A 21,061-nucleotide genomic window follows, 5' to 3' on the forward strand; every position below is an offset into this window, starting at 1 on the left:
CTGTAAAATCGTCGTCTGAGGCAGTGTTGAGTGATGTAGATGCGTTTGGATTACATTCACTGTGCATTGAGTTAGCTGTGGGTAGGTGGCTTCGTACTGCGAGTTTCAGTAAATGGCATCAGGAGAACATGATCGGGGCCTGACCACTGCAGATTCCCTTCTGTGTGTGTGAGCATCAGGGTGAAAACCAGGTAGAGTGCAGATGCAGAGCTTACCGCAGCTGAATGGGAAATTGAAGGAAATGCCAGAAACGGGCCAGTGTGTGCGCGGTAATGTAACCTAGCAAAATTTCTGGGGTAACAGTTGCGTACAGTTAGTGTAATGGTATTACAGCACCAGCAACCCAGGTTCAATTCTGCCGCTGTCTGTAAGGAGTTTGTACATTCATCCCATGACTGTGTGTGTTTCCACCACGTGCTCTGGTCTCCTCCCACATTCCGAAGACACAAAGTTCATAGTTAGTCACATGGGTGTGAATGGGTGGCATGGGTTTGTTGGGCTCAAAGGGCCTGTTACTGTGCTGTATGTCTAAATAAAAATAAATAAGTAAATAAATGAAACAAGGAATTTGTAAGTGGAATGACACAGAGTAAGTACATGTCTAGGTGAATTTTGTGAATGGGTGTAGCATTGTGCAGTGTAACTTCTTAACATGACACAGGAAGCAAACGTGCGGCCCATTGGAAACTTGCCAATTTTTTCAGTCCCATTACCCTCTTTGTTTCCCTGTTGTTCTATAGCTTACTCCCCTCACATATACACCAACTCAGCATTTGATTGATCAGCCACTTACCCGCACCAGGAGTAATTTGATGCCCAATTAATCTACCGTCACGTCTTTGGAGTGTTGGAGAAAACAGAGCACCGAGATTCAAGATTATTTAATGTCGTGTCCAGAACACAAGTGTAAAGGACAACAAAATATCTGTTCCTCCATGTCCAATGCAACAAAAAATAAACACACAATAAGATAAAGAACACAATAAGAGAAAAACACAATACATATAAGTGCACAAGATAGCTTATATGCATAGATTGATTGTATGTGATGCTAGGCACAGGATGTCTTTACATAAGGTGACTGACAGGAAATGATAAAGTAGTGATGGGGGGGTGTGCAGGGCTGGGTTAGTGGTTGGGGTGTTGATCTGCCTTACTGCTTGGGGAAAGTAACTGTATTTGGGTCTGGTTGTCCTGCTGTGGATGCTATGTAGCCTCCTCCTTGATGGGAGTGGGACAGATAGTCCATGAGCAGGGTAGGTGGGATCCTCACGATGTTACTGGCCCTTTTCCGGCACCTTTCTGTATAAATGCCCTTGATGGTGGGTAGGCTGGTGCCTGTGATGTGTTGGGCAGATTTGACTGCCCATTGTAGATTTGACAGCCCATTGTAGATTTGACTGCCCATTGTAGATTTGACAGCCCATTACAGATTTGACTGCCCATTGTAGATTTGACTGCCCATTGTAGATTTGACTGCCTATTGTAGATTTGACTACCTATTGTAGATTTGACAGCCCATTGTAGATTTGACAGCCCATTGTAGAGCCTTCCTGTCTGCCAGTCCAGTGGGATAAATTAGTCTATTATTGACACCTGAACCAAGATACAGTGAGAATCCTGGTTTTACAAGCCATCCATACCATTGGACGTGGTGATATTGATCCAGAGCACCTTTGAAAGTCAAGAATGAGGTGTACATCTAGTAATTACAGACATTTTATTAGGTGTTCATAACAGTAAGAAATCATGTTAACGACCTCACTCTACTGTAAGGAAGAGAGAGAAAGTGAAGGACGAGAACAAAGAAGAGACAAAGAAAAAAATTAGTGGTTGTCTTACACTGAAATCTTTTCTAGTTTATGTGTTTTATCTCTCTTACTCTGAGAGATTGAAGCACATTCCAGTGACAAGAAGTAGCCTATGAAATTGTAAAGTTCAATGGTGTGACACAGGATTCAGAGAAACTTCTAGGAAAATACAGATGAAGCTATAATGCAATTATTGAAAATTCACTGAACAATTACACACATATAGGTCATAGAGTCATAAAACAGAACAGTACAGAAACAGGCCATTTGTCCCATCTAGTCCATACCAATAATATGAACATACACTTAAGATTAGGAAATATAATTCCAGCATCTGCAGAATCGCTTGGAAAAGATAAAATATAAGACAAATAACAATTTTACACCCAAATCTAAAAATACAGATCATTTTATCACATCAGTGCTCTGAGGTAGTAGAAGATAAATGTTACAGTAACAGAGAAAGGTACTGTGCAGGTAGACAATAAGGAGCAAGACCATTACGAGGTAGACTATGAGGTCAAGAGTTTTTGGGTTGCAGAGAGAACGTGCAAACTACACACACATACACATACACACACACACACACACACACACACACACACACACACACACACACACACCCCGCCCCATCTAAGGGCAGGATTGAACCTGAGTCACTGGAATTGTGAGGTAGTAGCACCACTAGCTGTGACACTGTGGCCCCTGGGATTATAAAACCTGAGGAATTGTAACTGTATTATGTTCTAAGATAGAGGCCATGCTGTTCCCGGGACTCTGCACTGCAGGGGGACACAACACAGCAGGCGCTGGAGTCTGGAGCAACAAATGATCTGCTGGAGAAACCCAGTGGGTTGCAGCATCTGTGGGGCTGGGGGTGGAAAGGATGCAGAAAGGATTTGTTGGAGTGGATGGAGGGAAAGGACTTTTATGAATCAGAATCAGGTTTATTTTCACTGATATATTTCATGAAATTTGTTGTTTGGTGGCAGGAGTACAGTGCCAGATATCAAAAATTAATATGTGTCACAATAAGATAATAAACAGAGCAAAAGAGAAGAAAAATTGTGCAAAACACAAGGTAGTGTCTGTGGGTTCATGAACCATTCTGAAATCTGATGGTAGAGGGGAAGAAGTTATCCCTACAACATTAAGTATGGCGCGTAAGGCTCCTATACATCCTCCCTCATGGTAGTAATGAGAAGGGGGCACGTGCTGGATGGTGAGAGTCCTTAATGGTGGATGACGCCATTTTGAGGCACCATGTCCGTTTGAAGGTGTACTTGATGGTGAGCAGGCTTGTGCCCATGATGGAACTAGCTGAGTTGACACCCCTCTGCTGCCTGTTTTGATCCTGTGCAGTGGCCCCTCCATACCAGGCGCTGATGCAGTCAGTCAGGAAGCTCTCCACTGTGCACCTGTAGAAACCAGCAAGAGTCTTTGCTGACATACCGAGTCTCCTCAGAGTCCAAATGAAGCATAACTGCTGGCGTCATAAAACAGAATCATGAATCTTCATGATTGTATCAATATATTTGGCCCAGGACAGATGCTCTGAGATGCTGATGGCCAGCTACTTGAAGCTGCTCACCGTTCCACTGCTGATCGCCAAGTGAAGATTGGTGTTTGCTCTCCCAACTTCCTCGCATGATTCCTTTTCTTCCACAGATGCTGTAGTGAAAGTTTTTGTTTTGCAACAACAATGCAGTGCAATACATAAAAAGAGTATAAATTACAATAAATTATGTAAGTAGTGCAAAAAGAGAGCAAAATTGGTGAATTAATGAATCATAAACTCGAGAGATTCTGCAGATGCTGGAAGTCCAGCGTAACACACACACAATCTTGGAGGAACTCGGCAGGTCAGGCAGCATCTATGGAAATGAATAAACAGTGGACGTTTTGGGCCAGGACCCTTCAACAGGTTGTTTGTTACTCTGCACTGTGTTACAGTCTTACATTGAACTCAGTGTTTATTTGCTAATAACCTGTGGGTTGATTATAGTCTGTACTTCTGTCAGATATTTATCTAAACCCATCACCGTACTGCTGATCAGAGCCAGCTGGAAGAAAGCTAACAACAGGAATTCTGCAGAAAGCTGTTCATTTGAGTAGGAGGGAATTGGTTTATGTTTTATTAAGTTACATAACACTGAACCTTAAAAAAGATGATGTTTTAAAGTCATGCATGTATGTCTAGCCTCCCCAGCATTGAGGACAATTTCAAAAGGTGATGCCCCAAAAAGGCGTCACCCATCATTAAGGACCCCCATCACCCAGGACATTCTGCTTCTCATTGCTCCCATACCAGAAGAGGTACAGGAGACGGAAATCAGTGTTTTTGGAACAGCTTCTTCACCTCAGCCACCAGATTTCTCAGCAGGCAATGAACCAGCCCTTGAACACTCGGTCCATGGCCTCCTCTTGTGCCATGATGAGGCCACCCTCCGGGTGGAGGAACAGCACCTTATATTCTGTCTCGGTAGCCTCCAACCTGGTGGCATGAATATTGATTTTCCCTTCCAGTAAAAAAAATTCCCTCCACCTCCCCTCTTCTTCAACTCCCCACTCTGGTCCCTTACCTCTTCTCACATGCCTATCGCCCCTCCCTGGTGCCCCTCCTCCCCTTTCCCCTGTGGTCCACTCTCCTATCAGATCCCTTTCTCTCCAGCCCTTTATCTTTCCTACCCACCTCACTTCACCTTCTAACCATCCCCCTTCCCCTCATCCACCTTTTCATTCTGTTGTGTCCCTCCTTCCTTTCCAGTCCTGAAGAAGGGTCTGGGCCCAAAACATCCGTTTCTATAGACACCGCCTGACCCGCTGAGTTCCTCCGGCATTTTGTGTGTGGCCCTGGATTTCCAGCATCTGCAGAATTTGTCGAATTTATGATTCACTAATTGACTATTTTTGCACTACTTATTTAGATATATATAAGATATTTTATTGTAATTTGTAGTTTTTTTTAATGTATTGCACTGTACTGCTGTTGCAAAACCACAACTTTCACGACAAATATCAGTGATACTAAAGCTGATTTTGATTCTAATTCTGATATTCTGATTCTGATCTCTTCAGCAAAACTTTGTCAGACATCACTGGGTTCACAGACGCCGTCAGGAAGGAAAATGCAAGCAGTGTGGGAAGGTATGAATCAGCTCATTGGAACTTTTCATTTTAGTGCTAATAGCCACTGATTCCTTTCTGTCATTTTGCCAGCCTCTTCCCCATCAAAGCTAAGGCTAACTGTTCAAGTGAGACTTGTGGATTCTTTACAATGCCCATCAGCCATGGTATCTCAGTTTCTGACAATGAGCGAGAGGGACTTGGGCATGCAGGCTCTTGTTCAAAGACTGAGCGATGTACTTTACTGGGCTCTGATTGGAGTTTCCATAACCTGATATGTGGGCTCCACAGCCATTCATGAAATAGTAAATTGAAATTGCAATGGAGGAGAGCATCAATGTCCAAAGTAAGCTCTTCAAATCTTAAAATAATGAGGAGGTATCCTTTTTCTCCCTTTCTTTAGTTTCTAGATGTCAGAATTAGCTCCATGTGTGGCAGGATCTAGCTTTGTGAAGGCATGGGTCTGTCCACTATACCATCTGACTGTAGCATCCTCATGGAAACCCAAACAAGAGATTGGTTGGGCCCATCTGGCAGAGGTGCGGGCTTGAAAATCAACCCTAAGGGGCATAACAGTGCTACCAAGGTTTTCTTAGCAACACACATAAAATGCTGGCGGAACTTAGCAAGCCAGGCAGCATCTAAGGAAAAACGTAATCAGTCGACGTTTTGGGCTGAGACCCTTCATCATGTGAGAAACCTATTGCCAAGATTGTGCTTCTTCAATCCGATTTTAGAAGGATGTAGGTTTAAAGTGATCACAAGTTTTGGTTATGCGATTGCTGACACCAGGTAGACGATCTCTGAAGAGTATTGATAATAGGGTAACCCATCTTATAAAGACACTGCCCAAAAGAAGGCAAAGGCAAACCACCTCTGTAGAACAATTTGCCAAGAACAATCATGGTCATGGAAAGAATAAGATTGCATTCAATGAATGAGGTTTAATTTGAGGAAGGGATTTTAAAGGGCACCTGAGTGGGAAGTATTTTATACAGAGAATGGTTGATATTTAAAATGTACTACCAGAGGCAGTGGAATCAAAGTTGAAAGTAGCTTTATTATCAAGGTATGTACATGTCACCATATGCTCCTCGCGATTCATTTTCTTGCGGCCATTTACAGAAAAATAAAGAAATACAATAGACTTTGTGAAAAACTAGAAGTAACAAAGACTGGCAAACAACCAATGTACAAAAGAAAACAAATCATGCAAATAGTGATAAAAGTAATTAGATAATACTGAGAACATGAGTTGTAGAGTCCCTGAAAGTGACTCCGTGGTTGTGGAGTCAGTTCAGAGTTGAGGTGAGTGGAGTTATCCACACAGGTTCATGAGCCTGATGGCTGAAGGGTAATAAATGTCCCTGAACCTGGTGGAGTGAGTCCTGAGGCTTCTTTACCTCCTTCCCAATGGCAGCAGTGAGAGGAGAGCATGGCCTGGATGGTGGGGGTCCTCGATGTTGGATGCTGCTTTCTTCATCAAAGAACTAGTCGCTGTGTTTAAGAGGCACTTAGAAAGATACTTAAGTAGACAAGATATAGAAAGTTTTAATGCAGGCAAGTGGGATTAATGGTGATGGGCAAAGCGTCGGCATGAGAACAGTGGGCTGAAGGATCTGTTTCTGTACTGTGTGACACTATGACTCTGTAACTCTGTTTTGCAGGGTTTCCAGCAGAAGTTTTCGTTCCACACAAAGGAAATCATAGCCATCAGCTGCTCCTGGTGCAAGCAGGCAGTAAGTAATGACCACAGCCGTCCAAAATGGTCTTATTGTGTCTGGGTCTAGAGGTGTCAACTTTGTGCTCCCAATCTGCGTTTAGGAGGTGTTTTCAGAAGAGAGAGGGAGAGAGTTGGGGGGAGCAATGAAAGTAGCTTGGCTGAACGTTGTGTGAGTAAGAGATGGCACTCCAGGTTTTTGGTGGAGTTGCAGAGGTGAGAGGGAAAGGAGAACTCACTGCATGAATATCTGTGATCATTGAACCCACGTCTGGCATGTGAAGAATAGTAACATATTGTGGCGGGTGTATGACTATGACTGCAGCACAAGAGATCCTACATCTCTTGTTGAGGCCCTACATGGTTCCTGTCTACCTGGGGCATCTTCCTGCACTTGGCTGAGTATGTGTGTGCAATTCAACTGGTTGGGGTGGGACGTTGCTCATTCCACCTCTCATTTTGAGGACTGATAAAGAGACTCAGCGATGATACTTCTCCTCCTCCCTGCAAGTGGTAAACGAGAATAGAGGGAAGGGAGTGAATCATCTGGGGACCAGGAGACATCTGTTAAGCTGGACCTCTCAGTGAACAGTCTGTTGGTTTAGGAGATGGAGGGAAATGGAAGCCAATGCTTGGTCCCCAAAACGACAGCATCAGGTTGTCTGTGGGTGTGTTTCAATCCAGTGGCCTGAATCAGCAATAGAGGATCCCATTTCTTCAGTTGGCAAATCAAAAGAGAAAATCAGAATGAATCTAAAACATTGGCTGCTACATCCTTCGCCAGTCCTGCATCACTAGTTTACCAGCAAGGTAACTGTAATAAAGCTGATTCCTGAGGGAGTTATGGAAATTATAATTTATTATTCCATTATATAAAATGCCAAGGTAGCACCAACCATTATTTTGGTGTTCAATGCATGTTGTAGTGACAACATATTTATCTGTAAGCAGCATCATCAGCACTTGTCATGGTTGTAAAATTATGATAGTCTGGGATTTTGGTGTCAGATTAACTGATTTATCTAGACTATTTTAATGTTTCCCCTATTACACTATCCACCCTGCAATCTGCTTTTCCTAATGGCTTTCTTCTGGAAAGCACTATAGGGCTATTAAACCAATTTCATTAGAAGTTTGAGGAGATTTGGTTTTGTCACCTAAAACACTTGAAAACTTTTACAGATGTATCATGAAGAGTGTTCTGACAGGCTGCATCATTACCTGGTGTGCTGGGGGTGGTTGTGCTCCTGCACAGGATCAAACGAAACCACAGAAAGTTGTAAAATTAGTCAGCTCCATCTTGGGAACTAGCCTCCGTAGTATCCAAGACATCTTCAAGGAGCAGTGCCTCTGAAAGGCAGCGTCCATTATTAAGGACCCCCATCACTCAGGGCATGCCCTATTCTCATTGTTACTGTCAGGTAGGAGGTACAGAAGCCTGAAGGCACACACTCAGCGATTCAGAAACAGCTTCTTCCTCTCTGCCATCCGATTCCTAAATGGACATTGAACCCATGAACACTACTTCACTTTTTTAATTATTTCTGCTTTTGCACTATTTTTAATTTAACTATTTAATGCACAGATATATAGTACTGTAATTGATTTACTTATTTTTTTCTATATTATGTATTGCATTGTACTGCTGCTACTAAGTTAACACATTGCATGACATATCCCAGTGATATTAATCCTGATTCCGATTCTGAAGACTTCACACCATCTTAAAAGTTTCTTCCACATCCCGGCAGTTCGTATGATTAACTATTCTAATTAGCTGCTCTCTACCTATACCCCATTGCTGCACTGTAGACACTTCAAACTACCTTTGATAATGCTGTTTATATTATAAATGTATGCTTGTGTTTATTTATTCATGCACATTTTATTACACACATTATTTTCTCTAACTTTATTAGCATTATTTAATCATTCTTGACATTCGATGATTGTTGAATGGTGGTGGTGTTTGTTGCATGTCACGCCACATCCCAAATTCCCAATACAGGTAAATGTATTGGGTGAATAAAATTGATCCTTAATACCAGAACACAATTTGATTTTTATCTTTTTTTTACAAGTTACACAATAGTTACATAATATTCCAGTGGAGCTAAAGAGTTTAAGGGAAGTGGGAAATATACAGGTACTGTGGCTCTCTCCACCCCCACGCTCACAACTCCCACCACAAATAGACCCATGTTCCTGACCCCTGCTGTTCCAAACTTCAGGTCCTGGAAACATTCTTGACACATGGCTTGTGCTGCACACTCTGTTCATGTTCTGGTCTAATGAGGAAGCCAGGTTTCAGACGTCAGGGTTTCCAAATGATCAGATGCCAGGTTATAAGAGATTTACTGCAGCTGCAGGGTATTTTCTGATCTGCAGTTGATTACTCACATCCAGAGATCCAGGTGGATCCAAATCTTGTAGGCTTTGGGCTCCATGGTCTCCACGAATGGATTGTAGTTCAGTCTCACTCAGTAGAAGGCAGGGCATGTCTATGCTCTGGTGTGTGTTAAGTTATCCCTAGCATCTGTCAGTGACATTGGTAAGTTTATAATGTGCCTTGTTTATAAGTAAATTCTTGCATGATATGTTCAAGGAATCCAATCTAGGATGGAAGATTTATTTCAGGACTAGTGCTGTTAATTTTCCATTGTCATTGTGTACATTGATATTATTAAAAGAAGTACAAGTTTTTTTTGCATGAGCTCTTTCTTCTTCATTACCAACTTTAACTGTTTGTATAAACCAATTTGGTAATGTATTTCATAGCAGAATACCCAGGGGTTGGTGCGATGCCTTTGAAGTTATCATCTTTTGCAAAAGTTTGAGATACATCAGGACCAGCCCATGGGTCATTGCAATTAGGAATATTGTTACATACAGTGATCACTTAAAGACTGTCTGTCTGTAAGGGTTGAGTTGTTCACAGGTCGCCTGGTCAATTTAGATTCACACCTACTGGAGGGATAGAAATGTAGATTGGCCATGTGTCATTGTACTCGAATATACTCAGTGGCCACGTTATTAGGTACACCTACTCATCAATGCAAATATCTAAACATCCAATCATATGGCAGAAACTCTATGCATAAAAGCATGCTGACATGGTCAAGAGGTTCAGTGTTGTTCAGACCAGACATCTGAATGAGGAAAGAAATGTGACCTAAGTGACATGGAATGATTGTTGGTGCCAGATGGGGTGGTTTGAGGATCTCAGAAACTGCTAATCTCCTGAGATTTTCACACACAGCAGTCTCTAGAGTTTACAGAAAATGATACAAAAAACAAAAAGCATCTGATGAGCAGCAGTTCTGTGGGTGAAAACACCTTGTTAATAAAAGAGATCAGAGGAGGATGGTCTGACTGATTCAAGCTGACAGGAAGGCAACAGTAACTCAAATAACCACACGTTACAACAGTGGTGTGCAGAAGAGCATTTCTGAATGCGCAACCCATTGAACCTTGAAGTGAATTGGCTACAGCAGCAGAAGGTCATGAGCACACACTCAGTGGCCACTTTATTAGATACAGGAGGTACAAAATAGAATGGTCACTGAGTGTATTGTTGGTGCTCTTCCTGCACTATTAAGAGGGCAAATTGAGGGATGCTCCTTTCTGGACAGTTATTTATCTGTGCTAAAGTATTTCTGCTGCTTCTCGACACCAGTGGTCCGGGATAAAGTGGGACTTCTAATTAATTAGCTGTTGCTCCACAACAAGCACAGAGACTTGTCTGCCCCAAGGTAAGGAATAAGCCTTAGCGGGATAAATACGGGAAATACTCAGCAGATCAGACAGCATTTCTGGAGAGAGGAAGAGAGTTTCACATTTCAGGTCAGTGTCCATTCATCAGAAAAATGAAATTCTGTCAGGTTTCAGTGAATAGTATTTGGACAAAGGGGAAATGCTTTGCAAAATTATTTACCTAACTTTTGTCTAACTTTTTTTTCCTCTTTCAGTTTCACAATAAAGTGACATGTTTCATGTTGCATCACATCGAGGAGCCTTGTTCGCTGGGTGTGCATGCGGCTGTCATTGTACCCCCAACATGGATAATAAAGGTGAAAAAACCACAGGTATAAAGCACAGAGCACCCGTCATCTGCCTCATCTCCATTCTCCGTGTTCTCTGTTTGGGGTTCTACATCATTAGGGAGCCTCAATATGAGGTAGGGTTGTCACCATACAAAGTTCAACAGTACCATAACCACGCTCCAAAAATATCCTGGTCCAAGTTCACCAAGATATTTAACTGTACTTCACCAGCATGCCATTGTTCTTTTGACTGTCACATGTAGCATTCTGCTTTGGCTGACATGAAAATGTTGAGTGTTTCTTTTTAAAGATGAGGAATTTTGGAACTAGTTTTGTCGATGACGGTCGCCTTCTGCATGTCCTTCGATGAAAATGTTTTACAAGCATTTCACTTAAATCAAAGCATGAGCATGGTGAAATAAAGTTTTTATACAATGCATGGAAAGTTCTGACCCAAGTGATTATTGGCATTGTTATAAATTAGTTTGGTAGGGAATACATATGCAGACTCCGTAAATACAGTAGAATATTAACTATTGACTTTGAAAACAGCAGAGAAAAATATGTGCAGAAATAGAAGCAGTATGATATTGGTTCCTGAACTATTGACACAGCCAGCAATTATTCCTGATCTAATCTTTAACCACATCACAAGCTATGTATTTAAGGGACTTGAAAGGACTCACTGATTGCAACAGTCAACTGGTGGCTTTCTGGTGAATGCTTGATATTGCCAGCTGCTCGTTGACTACTTTGCTGATGGTATAAACTGTCCATCACCTCCACCATGTCAAGTCATTGTGCCTTTACAGACAACACTGCTAATGCTCTGGTTTGCATCCACTTAAGAAAATGAGAACTACTTTTCAGCTGTTTCATCAGAGAATTTTCCATTTTCAAAGGTTCAAAGGTGGACATTTGTCAATGAATGCATAGTATTTGCTCCATGCACAACTCCTTGGCAAACTTAGCAGCCTGTGTCCACATGCAACAAGACCTAGACAATACTTACCTAGGGAAGAAACATCCAGTTCTGAGCAAGAGGCTTGACCCAGAACATCAGCATGCCACTGTTGTGTCCATGGATGCTGCTTGACCACTGACTTCTTTCAGCATTTTTGTTACAGACTCTAACATTTTGTTACAGATTCCAGTGTTTTGTTGCACATTCCAACATTTTGCCACAGATTCCAGCATTTCGTTACAGATTCCGGCATTTTGTTAGATTCCAGTGTTTCGTTTCAGATTCCAGTGTTTTGTTACAGATTCCAGTTTTTCGTTACAGATTCCAGCGTTTTGTTACAGATTCCAGTGTTTCATTTCAGATTCCAGTATTTCCTTACAGATTCCAGTGTTTTGTTACAGGTTCCAGTTTTTTATTACAGATTCCAGTGTTTCTTTACAGATTCCAGTGTCTTGTTCCAGGTTCCAGTTTTTCATTACAGATTCCAGCGTTTTGTTATAGATTCCAGCGTTTCATTGCAGGTTCCTGCGTTTCATCTCAGATTCCAGCATTTTGTCTCAGATTCCAGCGTTTCGTCTCAGATTCCAGCATTTCGTCTCAGATTCCAGCGTTTCGTCTCAGATTCCAATGTTTTGTTACAGATGCCAGCGTTTTTTTACAGATTCCAATATTTACAGTTACATTTGTCAATGTTAAGGCAGATCCTGAAGCTGGTAAGTGGCAAACAGCACACATATCCCAAAAGTGCCAGGCATGACCATCTCTAACAATGATGATGTTACCACTTCCCACTTCACCACCATCAACATCCTATTGACCAGTACGCTAATCAGACCATCCACTTAACTGCACTGGCTACAAGAGCTGAGCTGGAACCAAGCAACTTATTCCTTGTCTCTTTGAAGCCTTTCCATCTTTCTCAAAGGTACATCAGCAGTGTAATAAACTACATTCCACTTGAATGGATGAGTGTAGCTTAAAAAGTTCCCTAATGCCTCAGCATCAAGCAGGACAAGACAGGCCACTATTCGAAACATTCACTAACTCCTCTACTGAAACATAGTGACCACAGTGGATGCATTGAGGTTACTCGCCCAGGCTAATCCGATAGGACCTCCCAAACCTGTGACCCCTACCACCCAGAGGGACAAGGGCTTCCGGCTCTGGAGGAACTCTACAGAATGCGGAATCCACACCCAGGTCCCACACCATCCTGACTGGGGAGTACTCTTCCCCATCACAAGGTCTGAATCTCCCCCAACACCTGCAAAAAGATATAACTGGCCACCACCCTTTCAAGGGCAATTAAACTTTGACGTTAGATTCTTATCCTGCCTAATGCCACATTTTGGAACAGAACTTTTAAAATCACTCAATTAGCATTTGATGGCTCTAGGCCTATACTCACTAGAATTCAGAACAAAGATGGAGGATCTCATTGAAACATATTGAAAGATGAAAGGCCTAGATAGAGTGGATGTGGAGGGAGTCTAGGACCAGAGGGCACAACCTTAGAATAGAGGGACATCCATTTAGAATGGAGGAATTTATTTATCCAGAGGGTGGTGAATCTGTAAAAATTGCCAGAGGCACCTGTGCAGACCACATCATTGAGTGTATTTAAGGCGGAGGTTGACTGATGCTTGATAAGTCAGGGCGTGAAAGGAAATCGGGCAAAGGCAGGGGAATCAGGTTGAGGGGGAAATGGATCAGCCATGATCAAATGGTGGAGCAGACTCAATGGGCCCAATGACCGAATTCTGCTCAAATATCCTATGATCTTAATAAGGGAGGCCTGCTGTTAATTCCTGGGTTAGTAACGGGGTATTACCTCACACTTGTGCACTGTCACACTGTCAATGACGGGGGCATTACCTCACACTTGTGCTCTGTCACACTGTCAGTAACGGAGTATTACCTCACACTCGTGCACTGTCACACTGTCAGTAACGGGGGCATTACCTCACACTCATGGTCTGTCACACTGTCAGTAACAGGGGCATTACCTCACACTTGTGCACTGTCACACTGTCAGTAATGGGGGCATCACCTCACACTCGTGCACTGTCACACTGTCAGTAACAGGGGCATTACCTCACACTCGTAGTCTGTCACACTGTCAATAACGGGGGCATTACCTCACACTCGGGCACTGTCACACTGTCAGTAATGGCATTACCTCACACTCGTGCACTGTCACACTGTCAGTAACGGGGGCATTACCTCACACTTGTGCTCTGTCACACTGTCAGTAATGGGGGCATTCCTCACACTCGTGCACTGTCACACTGTCAGTAATGGGGGCATTACCTCACACTTGTGCTCTGTCACACTGTCAGTAACGGGGGCATTACCTCACACTTGTGTGCACTGTCACACTGTCAGTACCGGGGGCATTACCTCACACATGTGCACTGTCACACTGTCAGTAACAGAGGCATTACTCACACTTGTGTGCACTGTCACACTGTCAGTAACGGGGGCATTACCTCACAATTGTGCTCTGTCACACTGTCAGTAATGAGGGTATTACCTCACACTTGTGTGCACTGTCACACTGTCAGTAATGGGGGCATTACCTCACACTTGTGTGCACTGTCACACTTTCAGCAATGGGGACATTACCTCATACTCGTGCACTATCAGTAACGGGGGCATTACCTCACAATTGGGTGCACTGTCATCTAGGGATGAGTGAGTTGATGAGGCTAGGGACACAGCTTAACACTGAGACACTTTGTAAGCATCTTTAACATTCACAACCCACACAAGATGCTGGAGGAACTCAGCAGGTCAGGCAGCATGTATAGAGATGAATAAACAGTCGACATTTGCGCCAAGACCATTCTTAGGGACTCCTTAACATTTAATTCTAACTAGCAAGGTCGTAGCTGTCAGTTTGGCAGAATTGTTGGGCTGTTCAGCATGATAGGACACGACCTGTTTTTGCATTGATGCTTGTAGTCCTTCAGTCCCATGTTCGTCACTCGCATTGCAGTAACCCTGACCTTGGGACCCTTCTCTGACATCAGGTGAGACAACTGAGCCAGAGCAGAATACTTAATGTTCAGACCCCAACAGATTGTAAAAAAAAAGACAGAAGTGGGAGGAGACCATTTGGCCCTTTGTAGCTGCTCTCCCCATTCAGTAAAGTCATGGCTAATCCAAAGCATTGTATTTCTGCACAAAGTCTGTGTCTCTCGATTTCTTAAATATCTACCAATCTACAATACACTCAATGAGGGTCCACCTTCAAGGTGAGGGAATTTCTTCCCATCACTGGCCTGGAGGGTTGACCCTTATTTTGAGGTTGTGCGCTTTTGACCCCTCCCCCCCCCACCAACACCTCTGCCAGGGGAAACAGCCTCCTTGCATCTTCACCGTCTCAGTGAGATCACCTTCCACTCTTCACATTCTTCACAGTGTACACTTAATCTGCCCAATCTCTCCTGACTGGACAATTACACACTTGTTTAAGTACAGCTTAAATGTGACATTATACAGAGGGCATAAACATTAATCTACAACGAGGTTAGAACGTGGTACTTCTGTGATCCAAAGGCAGTTCAGAAGTCAGCACTGAGGTGGAAAAGTTTTTGCAAATGATCATTTAATTAAGTGTTACAAGAATGGAAAATGAACAAGAAGAAGGAGCTGAAGGAACAAAGAAAAGACAAAGGGAAAAACAATTGTTGTCATCTCATACTCAGACTAGAGGTAACAAGACATCCAGGGATCACAATTCACCTTTAAAGTAGCCAGATTCAAGTGGCATGACACCTGCAACTGGAAATTAGGATGTGCAAAATACAAAAGCAACTGTACCATAATTACTGGAAAATTCACCGAACAATTGCATGTATGTAGGTGATTATATATTAAAAAACAAGCTTAGGAAAGTTAAATTACAAGAAGAATAACAATTCTACAATCCAATCTAACAACTATAGTGGACTCTTCCTCTGACACCTCCCATCACCCCAGTAACTGTGTTTAAAACCAGGGTTTGAAAAGTACATTAAATATACACTCAGTGGCTATTTGCTGAGGTCAACCCTGCACCTAACAAAGCAGCCACTGAGTATATGCTGTGATCTTCCATGGCTGCAGCCCATCCACTTCAAGGTTCAACGTGGTGTGTATTCAGAGATGCTCTTCTGCACACCACTGTTGTAACACATGGTTATTTGAGTTACTGTCATCTTCCTGTCAGCTTGAGCTAGTCTGGCCATTCTCCTCTGACCCCTCTCATTAGCAAGGCATTTTTGCCCAAAGGACTGCTGCTCACTGGAAGGCAAATGAGAAAAGCTGCAGATGCTGGAAATCCAGAGAAACACAAACAAAATGCTGGAGGAACTCAGCAGCCCAGGCATCATCTGTGGAAAAGAGTAAACAGTGGATGTTTCAGACGGAAACCCTTCATTAGGACTGGGGGGAAAAATGAGAAGTCAGAGCAAGAAGGTGGGGGAAGAGATGAAGAAGAACAAGGTGGGAGGTGATAAGTGAAACCAGGAGAGGGGGAGGGGTGAAGTAAAGAGTTGGGTGGTCAATTGGTGAATGAGATAAAGGGCTGGAGAAGGGGGAATCTGATAGGAGAGGACTGAAGGCCATGCAAGAAAGGGAAGGGGGAGGAGCATCGAAGGGAGGTGATGAACAGGTAAGGAGATAAGGTGAGAGAGGGCAATGGGAATGGGGAATGGTGAAGGCAGGAGGTTTACCGGAAGTTCAAGAAATCGATGTTCATGCCATCAGGGTGGAGGCTACCCAGGTGCAATATAAGGTGTTGTTCCTCCAACCTGAGTGTGGCCTCATCGCGGCAGTAGGGGAGGCCATGGATTGACATGTCGGAGCAGGCCACTCACCCCTCCCCACCAGAAATAGAGTTCCTCTTGTCCTCATCTACCACCTCACCATGTCCAGCACATAATTCTCTGTAAGTTCCACCATCTCCAAAGAGATCCCATCACAAAGCACAACTTTCCTTCGCCCCCCCCCCACTTCCTGCTTTTCACAAGGATCGCTCCATATGTGACTCCCTTGTCTATTTGTCCCCCTCCCCCCAGCACTTATCCTTGCAAGCAGAACAAGTGCTACATCTGCCCCTACACCTCCTTCCTCACTACTATTCAGGGCCCCAAACAGTTCTTCCAGGTGAGGCAACACTTCACCTAGGTGTCTGTTGGGGTCATCTAGTGTATCCCGTGCTCATGATGTGGCCTTCTGTACATCGATGAGACCTGACGCAGATGGGGAGACTGCTTCACTGAGCACCTTCGATCCGTCCACCAGAAAAGGCAGGATATCCTGGTGGCCATCCATTTCAATTCCCATTCCCATTCGGACATGTCAATCCATGGCCTCCTCTACTGCCACAATGGGGCCACACTCAGGGTGGAGAAGTAACACCTTATATTCCATCTGGGTAGTTTCCAAACTGATGGCATGAACACTGACTTTGCAAACTTCCAGTAATTGCACCCCCCTCCCCTCACCATTCCCCATTCCCATTTCCCTCTCTCACTTTATCTCCTTACCTACCCATCACCTCCGTGTGGTGCTTCTCCCCCTTCTCTTTCTTCCATGGCCTTCTGTTCTCAACTATCAGATTTTCTCATCTCTAGTCCTTTATCTCTTTTCACCAACCAACTTACCAGCTCTTTACCTCTGCCCTCCCCCATCCCAGTTTCACCTATCACCTACCACCTTGTACTTCTTCCTCTTCTCCCTCCACATCTTCGTTCTCTGATTTCTCATCTCTTTTCCCCAGTCCTGATGAAGGGGCACAGCCCGAAACATTGACTGTTTGCTCTTTTCCATAGATGCTGCCTGGTCTGCCGAGTTCCTCCAGCATTTTATGTGTGTTATTGCTTACTGGATGTGTTTTTGTTTTTCACACCATTCTCCTTAATCCCTAAAGAGCGTTGTGCGTGAAATTTGCAGGAGATTGACAGTTTCTCAGATACTCAAACCACCCCGTCTGGCACAAACGGTCGAAGTCACTCAGATCATATTTCCACCCCATTCTGACATTTGGGCTGAACAACAACTGAACCACTTGACCATGTTTGCATGCTTTTATGCATTGAGTGCTGCCAAGTGATTAGCTGATTTGATATTAGCATTAACAAGGTGTATCGGTTACCTAATAAAGTGGTCAATGAGTGTATATTCCCAGAGACTAGATCAAGTTTATAAGTAGTATTTGATTGAATGTTAGTTGCTTTTATGAGGAACTGGTGGAAAGTAAGGATCAATGATTTAGTAAACTTTGACCGTTGCTTCTGGTCATTTTATGTTCAGTCTACACCAGATGTCTTTGTGTAGTTGACTCCATTTGTTGTACAGTGCTCATTTTGACTTTTGCCAGACATTTTAATTTCCATTCCTGTTCCCATTCTGACGTGTCGATCCATGGCCTCCTCTTGTGCTAAGATAAGGCTATCCTTAGGGTGGACGAGCAACACTTTATATTCCATCTGGGTAGCCTCCAAATTGATGGCATGAATACCGATTTCTCCTTCTGGTGAACAAATCTCCCCCAGCCCCTTTCCTCTATTCCTCACTGTGACCTTTTTACATTATATGTCAATGATTTGGATGACGGTATAGATGGCTTTGTGGCCAAGTTTGCAGACAATACAAAGATAGGTGGAGGGACAGGTAGTGTTGAGGAAGCAGAAAGTCTGCAGGACTTAGACAGACTAGGAAAATGGGCAAAGAAGTGGCAGATGGAATACGGTGTTGGGAAGTGTATTGCCATGCTCTTTGGTAGAAAACATAAAAGTGTAGATTATTTTCTAAATGAAGAGAAAATACAAAAATCTGAGGTGCAAAGGGACTCAGGAGTCCTTGTACAGGATTCCCTGAAGTTTAATTTGCAGATTGAGTTGACAGTGAGGAAGGCAGATGCAATATTAGCATTCATTTTGAGAGGACTAGTACATAAAAACAAGGATCTAATGTTGAGACTTTATAAGGCCTCACTTGGAGTATTGTAAACATTTTGGGCCCCTTGTCTGAGAAATGATGTGCTGACACTGGAGAGGGTTCAAAAGAGGTTTACGAAAATGATTGAGGAGTGTTTTTAAACGCAAACAACAGGAATTCTGCAGATGCTGGAAATTCAAGCAACACACATAAAAGTTGCTGGTGAACGCAGCAGGCCAGGCAGCATCTCTAGGAAGAGGTGCAGTCGACGTTTCAGGCCGAGACCCTTCGTCAGGACTCCTGAATAAGGGTCTCGGCCTGAAACGTCGACTGCACCTCTTCCTAGAGATGCTGCCTGGCCTGCTGTGTTCACCAGCAACTTTTATGTGTGTTGCTTGAGGAGTGTTTGATGACGTTGGGCCTGTATTCACTGGAATTCAGAAGAATGAGGAGAAATCTCATTTAAACCTATTGAATGTTGAGAAGCTTCAATAGCGTGGATGAGGAGAGGATATTTCCCATGCTGAGGGAGTCTAAGACCAGAGGACACAGCCTCACAATAGAGAGATGTCCATTTAGAATGGAGATGATGAATTTCTTCAGCCAGACGGTGGCGATTCCGTGGAATTCTGGCAGTTATGGATGCCAATAATTGGGTATAGTTAAGACAGAGGTTGTTTGATTCTTGATTAGTCAGGACATAAAGGGGTACGAGGAGGAGGCAGGATATTGGGGCTGAGAGGGAAATGGATCAGCCATGATGAAATGGTGGTGGAGACGCGATGGGCCAAATGGCCAAACTCTGCTCCTATATTTTATGGTATTGTGGTACTCAAGATGCTCGAGGAACTCAGCAAGTCGGGCAGCATCTAGAGAGGGGAATAAAGAGTAGAGGTTTTGGGCTGAGACCCTTCATCAAAACTGGAAATGAAAGGGAAAGATGCCAGGATAAGAAGTTGGAGATGGAGGAAAGTTGGAGGAGCAACACCTCATATTCCATCCAGATGACCTCCAAACTGATGGCATGAACATTAATTTCATTAACTTCTGATAATTACTCCCCCCCCTTCCATTCCCTTTTTTGGTTACCCAGTCACCACTTCTCTTCTCCCCGCCTTCCCATCTCCTCCCTCTGGTTCCCCTCCTCCTCTTTATTCCATGGTCCACTTTCCTCTCCTCTCAAATTCCTTCCTCTTCAGCCCCTTTCTTCTCAAGCCTATCACCTCCCAGCTTCCTACTACATTTCTCCTCCCTCGCCACTTCCCTTCCCCCTCACATGGTCTTGCCTATCACCTACCAGCTTGGACCCCTCCCCCTCTTCCCACCTTCTTATTCTGATTTCTGCCCCCTTCCTTTCCGATCCTGATGAAGGGCCTCAGCCCGAAATGTTGACTCTTTATTCCCTTCCATAGGTGCTGCCTGGCTTCCTCTAGCATTTTGTGTGTGTTACTCAAGCTTTGGTAAGGTAGGATAAAAGTTGCTCATGACAGCCGTTCTTCTCGGTTTGGGGGACACAGCAATTCTTGAGATAGTGACAGGCCTAGCAGAAGGAATAAAAGTCACAAAACTGGAGGTCTAAAATGGAAACAGACACTCAGGCAGGTCAGGCAACATATGTGGAGAGAGGAGCAGTTAACATTTTGCCCATCATCTGATGAAGGGTGATTAACTGTTTATCTCTCCGCAGGTACTGTCTGACCCTTACTGGATGTTTTCAACATTTTTCTGTTCCATCAGCGGAAAGACTGACTATTTCTGTACCTTAAAGCCGTAGGTTAATCCCATGGGTTGTGAGTTTTGAAAAGCACAGCAAAGATGGCTCCATTGGCAACAGCTGTGCTTACAAGAATGTGTCAGCACTTGCTGAACAATAATTCTGTCCTATCAAGAGTCTTCATTGGGAATTCTCAGGCAAATGCTGTGTTTAAACTCCATGTTATATTACGAATACCATCGATATAATTACCCACCTTTGTGTTGATAAAGCATAGAAGTCTTCAAGTCTGTGACAGAGAGAGGTGATGAGAATTAATCGAAGGGAATTGGGGGTGCAGGAATTCACATTGAAAGGGTTGCTGGGCATGGGTGAGAGAGCACAGGTCAGGGTATTTTTAGCTTTCTTAAGGGATACAGGGTTTTTTTATAGGATAAGAATGAATAGGGTACTAGGATGGCCAAAGATGGGAGGATAAAGTGGAGGTTAGGGTGTGTGTGTGTGTGTGTGTGTGTGTGTGTGTGTGAGAGAGAGAGAGAGAGAGATTGGGTGAAGGGATTTAGAATCTAAGTCTATTGCACACTCTGGAGCAGAAGGTGGCGGTAATGCACCATTAAGCTGGGTGCCAACCACCTTAAAACAAGACGGAGAAGAAGATGAAGACCTGCTCAGCTGAAATAATGCAGTTGTCAGCTGCACACCTTACCATCTGTTCCACTATCAGAATGCAGCATTGGGATCAGGTAACACACACAA

At 43.6% G+C, this 21,061-nt stretch overlaps 1 protein-coding gene across 1 annotated transcript in view; it reads left to right on the plus strand.

Moving 5' to 3' along the window:
- dgki (diacylglycerol kinase, iota) overlaps positions 1 to 21,061 on the plus strand; it is a 244,031-nt gene that overhangs the window by 96,544 nt on the left and 126,426 nt on the right. Inside the window, exons 6-8 of the mRNA XM_072269422.1 lie at positions 4,890 to 4,958; positions 6,605 to 6,676; positions 10,626 to 10,742. Coding sequence (XP_072125523.1) covers positions 4,890 to 4,958; positions 6,605 to 6,676; positions 10,626 to 10,742 — 258 coding nt within the window. The remainder of the gene's footprint in view (positions 1 to 4,889; positions 4,959 to 6,604; positions 6,677 to 10,625; positions 10,743 to 21,061) is intronic.

The sequence above is a fragment of the Mobula birostris genome, chromosome 9, assembly GCF_030028105.1.
Source record: "Mobula birostris isolate sMobBir1 chromosome 9, sMobBir1.hap1, whole genome shotgun sequence".
In the NCBI taxonomy this organism is placed as follows: domain Eukaryota; kingdom Metazoa; phylum Chordata; class Chondrichthyes; order Myliobatiformes; family Myliobatidae; genus Mobula; species Mobula birostris.